This window comes from Triticum urartu, chromosome 5 (assembly GCF_003073215.2).
Source record: "Triticum urartu cultivar G1812 chromosome 5, Tu2.1, whole genome shotgun sequence".
NCBI classification, from domain to species: Eukaryota; Viridiplantae; Streptophyta; class Magnoliopsida; order Poales; family Poaceae; genus Triticum; species Triticum urartu.
The window spans coordinates 370941257-370945747 of NC_053026.1; the positions used below are offsets into that span (position 1 = coordinate 370941257).

General features: G+C 47.1%; 1 protein-coding gene across 1 annotated transcript; it reads right to left on the minus strand.

Moving 5' to 3' along the window:
* Positions 1 to 929: 929 nt before the first annotated feature.
* On the minus strand, positions 930 to 4095 carry LOC125556025 (probable flavin-containing monooxygenase 1). Its single transcript, XM_048718826.1, has 4 exons — positions 3484 to 4095; positions 2075 to 2488; positions 1551 to 1909; positions 930 to 1447 (listed from the first exon to the last, which is right to left on the minus strand). Exons 1-4 carry the CDS (start codon positions 3925 to 3927, stop codon positions 1093 to 1095), a joined length of 1572 nt encoding a protein of 523 aa, XP_048574783.1. The 5' UTR covers positions 3928 to 4095; the 3' UTR covers positions 930 to 1092.
* Between the last annotated feature and the right edge of the window lie 396 nt (positions 4096 to 4491).

The following is a 4491-nucleotide window of genomic DNA, read 5'->3' on the forward strand; positions in this document are numbered from 1 at the left end:
GAAGAGAAGAGAGCCTCCGTCTCCGCCATCATCCGCCTGGGGCTTCGCCCGGCGACCTCCTCTAGCGGCGGCGGAGGGGAGGGGGGATGGAGGTGCCCGGCGGCGGGGGCTAGGGTTTCCACTCGAGCCGCCCTAGCGGGAGGGTGACGTGGGGTACTTCCCCTTCTATACATATTTCTCTTTGAACATTTGCATGACTGTGTATATTTAATATGTTACAAGTAACTACAAAATTCATCTTCAAAAAAATAGCTGGGAAAAGAATAAAAAATATGCACCTTAATCTCTTTTTAAGAATATAACTATACCATCGTTCCCCTAAAATAATAATAAAAATACCATCATTTCGAGGTGGACAAAGGAACTTGATCAGAAACATCTCAGCAGACTAGTCTGGATAAGCATGATTTTATTTACTAGCCTGGCTGCTTCCACGGCAACAATATACTTTTCTCCAGGGATAGTCTTCCAATGTTGCGCTACGGATAGGATGTTATTTGAATTCTAAATTGTCCTTTACTGACGGACATATACATGATAACATTGGATGGCCGGTTTTCACATCCGTGTCTGTGGACTGATCCCCTATCCATGTATGGGTGCCGGAGCAAATTTGCAAGGCAGCATTGGAGATGCCCTAAGCATGATTTTATTTACTAGTCTGGCTGCTTCCACGACAACAATATACTTTTTTTCACGGATGGTCTTCCAATGTTGCAGCGTAAGGATATAACAATGCCATCATTTTCTGGCTGAAAAAGTAACTCAATGAAAAAAAGGTCCCAGACTAGTTTGTGGGTAAAAATGATTTTATTTATTACCTAGGTTGCTTCTTTGATAACAACATACAATAGTATACAAGGGCGTAGTCTTCCGATGTTACAGCTCAAGGATAATAACAAATAGCATAGTTTCAATAGGCCAGACCGTGGATAAGAACGATTTTATTTATTGGCTGGGCTGCTTCCACGATAACAATATGTTGTCGTTTTTACGTCGACAATGAAGATTAGAAACAGTTTGTGAATAAAAATAACTTATTTATTGGCTGGGCTGCTTCCATGGTAACAATATTAACATCATATTATTATTCTAGTTCCTCGGATTGACACTTGCGTAATCTGCAGGTTCATAGGGAATCAACCAGTCAGCCAGAAAGCCCTTCTTCCTCCTAGGCTCCCACCCCATGTCCTTGCACAGCTGGTCGTTGTGCCAGATACCGATAGAACCGACGCAAGATCGACGGAAGTAGTCCCCCAAGTAGCGTTTCATGTATGCGTCCCACTCCTTGACATTTTCCTCCATCGATCTTATGGCAGGCAAACTAAATCCCCCATCAAGGAAATGCGCCAGCCATTTGGACCGTATCTCCGAGGTGTGTAGATCTCCCATGCTCTCGGAGTAGCCAACGATTGCTAGCTGAGGAATCCTGGGGTGGACGCATAGCCTGTCACATTCCGTAAAAACTATGGTTAGTTAATTGTGCTGCATTGATATACATATCAACTAGTTCATTTGACTAAATTGAAAGGGAAATGGTTGAAAGGAACCTGTAGAGAGGGACCGCAGTAACTGGCGTGCCAACAACGATCTCTCTGAAGAGAGGTGAGGCAAACAACTCTCTGAGCTTCTGATCCCCACTGTACCCGGTCGCAAAGATCACGACATCGCTCTTGATCGGTGCGGGCTCGCCTGGTACGATGACACCTTCTGTGCAGAAGCTAAATTCGTTTGCTTTCTTGAGGATAATGCTTCCCTGCTCCACCTTGTCGTAGAATTTGTCTGGCATTATTGCAATCAGCCATGAGCTGAGAGCTTGAAAGAAGCTGTGTTCCGGCACCATGCCATGCTTCCTCATGGGCACCGCCCACATGTAGTAGCTCTCCACAAACTTTGAGAGTATCCATCTCTGATCAAGTTAAATTAATGTATGAAAAGGAGCCATTGGTAGCTATTTTATACTCCCTCCGTTCCAAAATAAGTGACTCAACTTTGTAACTTACAAAGCCAAGTCACTTATTTTGAGATGGGAGAGGAGTATATAAAAGAAATACAGTGGCCATTATATACATACCAGGGGTGACAAGAAGGTAGCCAGCAGGCTAAGGAGCAGCCCCTCTCCTGGCTTGTGAACTAGTAGTTCGGACAAGCGATTGAAGCACAAGAAAGGAACCGGGACACCCCAAGCATATAAGTCAGGGATGATCCATCTCTTTGTCCGAACAATCATTGTACAAGGATGTGTCGGACCATTCACATTTGCGCACTCTGTGGCGATGTCGAGAGCAGACTTTTGATAGCCGACGACGGTGACGAACTTGCCTTTGATGAGCTCAGTGGCTTTTGCATCATCCATGTTGGAGTAATCCATGGAGTGGATCACCGTGCCATTAAAGGCCTCTGGCCCTTTCTCCGGTGGGAAAGTTGGAATGTTGGGGATGCCGCTGTACCGTCCAACGCATAGCACCATGAAGTCGGCCACGTGTGTCTAGATATGCAAGGAAAGATCAACGTTAGGCAAACCATTGAGTCTAACCAGTGTTTCAGAAAATGATCTAATTTATTATGGAAAGCATATATGCATGTTTAGAGTATCTCCAATGATTCCGTATCCGTAAAGAATATCTAGTTTAAAGGGAGTTGGGAAAAAATAATGCTCCAACAAATCGAGATCTCATATAATCTGCCCAACTTTCTGTACATTTAGTAGAAGTTGACGTGTAGCACTTCCGACATGCCCACTGTGCCGCCGCTGACCATCGCCATCTGCTGTCCGCCGACCCAAATTGCTTTTTTGGCCGCAGAACTAGGGTATGGTGCTTGATGAGGCTTGGAAGAACATGCCGTTTCGCTCAAGCCAGAGCATCCAGATGACAAGAAGCATTGAGTGTGCCAATTCCAAGCTCTGGGCAGCAGGTCGTCATTCCGCAAGCTCCAAGCAGTATGGCGCTTGTTGCCCTGGACCGCATGTCCGAGCGGCCACCATTTATTTACCTTTGGGTTTGCTATGTTTCATAGTATGACGAGAATGTGATACGTTATTATTCTTATATGTATATTCTAATTTAATTTTAGACCCGCTTGGGTACCCACTCACAAAACATATAAAGGATAATATGAACTTTTGACAATTATACTTACTTTCATATGTACGATGGATCACCTGTGACGAGAATGTGATACACTATTATTCTTATATGTATATTCTAATTTGATTTTAGTTTTGATGATTTCATTTCATTAGTACGTATTTCCACGGCAACTGGGTGTTATCTATAGCTTTCTAAAATCACGGTCACTATTGGTCTATCCGTTGACTTTGCATCTGATTGCTTTGTTTCGGCTTTGCTTCTGACTACAACGTGGATGGCACAAGGAACCCAACATAAGCCGCAGTGACACGCCAACGATCGACAATGTCTCGTCTTGGAGGTGAGGTGAGGTACTACGAAATTTGAACTTAGATAGTGATCTTGCTCAAACCTCGACGTCGTCTCCGTGCTGCACGGTGATCCGCCACTCGCCCCGACCGCTGCCGAACGCCTCGCCGTTGCCGGCCCACTGCTCCCACGCCATCATCTCCTCCTCGTCGGCGGCGCCGGAGTACTCCAGAGCGGTGACCCGACTGCCGTACCTGACGCACTCTAGCACGCCGAAGTGGCGCGCGTAGGAGCACAAGTACTCCATGACCTGGTCGTGGCTCGGGTACAATTCCGGCACCTCCGGCGGCCACGGGAAGTCCGTGAACTCGTACTGTGACCGTGGGGTCTGCAGGCGCGTCGAGGCGAGCGTGTGCGCCCACACGCCGCCGACGGCGTCCGCCTCGGCCTCGAACACGACGGGCCGGAAGCCGCGCTCAAGCACGTGCTTGCATGCCGTGAGGCCGCTCATGCCGGCGCCGACGATGGCCACCCTTTGCTTCTCCATGGGACGTCTTGTTTTGTTGCTTGCAGAGACGTGAAACACGCTTCGCTAGTGTGCTATGCTATGACCATCTTGGCATTTGTTTCTGATAGTCGTGGAGAACTAATATAGGCTAAGCCTGTGGCTGATCCTGGCCTTTTCTGTTGTGTCGAGGGATCGATCGGAACCCAAGTGCCATCAGCCGGTCACGTCCGACGCTGCGCTAGAACCTAACGGAACTGCCAATGCGCACAGATTAAGCATTCTTCTAAGTTGTTTACTCGACGAGGAGTCTATGGGGCGATGCCAGGTGCCGTGCCCACGTGACTGACGAGAAAATCGAATATTTGTCACTTTAAACATACGGCTTAGCAAAAATGCCGCCCAGCTTATGGACACCTCGATTACCATGCCATTTCCCCTCTTTTATTGTTTTTTCTTTTATTTTTTCATTTACATGCATCTGAATGGACCAGACTGCCCCTGGATGTATACACGTATCTCATCGAATCGTGCCAGTTGCCTCGCTAGCCTAGAAAAGAAGAAAGAACAGCGCACGCGGGTGCTGATTGGCGATTGCGTACACGC

What these genes read in the sequence shown, in the direction of transcription:
- LOC125556025 (XM_048718826.1), bottom strand. Translation starts at nt 3,927, where the DNA reads ATGGAGAAGCAAAGGGTGGCCATCGTCGGCGCCGGCATGAGCGGCCTC. An exon ending in AGCACGGAGACGACGTCGAG is followed by an intron (nt 2,489 to 3,483) that starts GTTTGAGCAAGA and finishes TTGCATATCTAG; the next exon opens with ACACACGTGGCCGACTTCAT. An exon ending in ACTGCGGTCCCTCTCTACAG is followed by an intron (nt 1,448 to 1,550) that starts GTTCCTTTCAAC and finishes GGAATGTGACAG; the next exon opens with GCTATGCGTCCACCCCAGGA.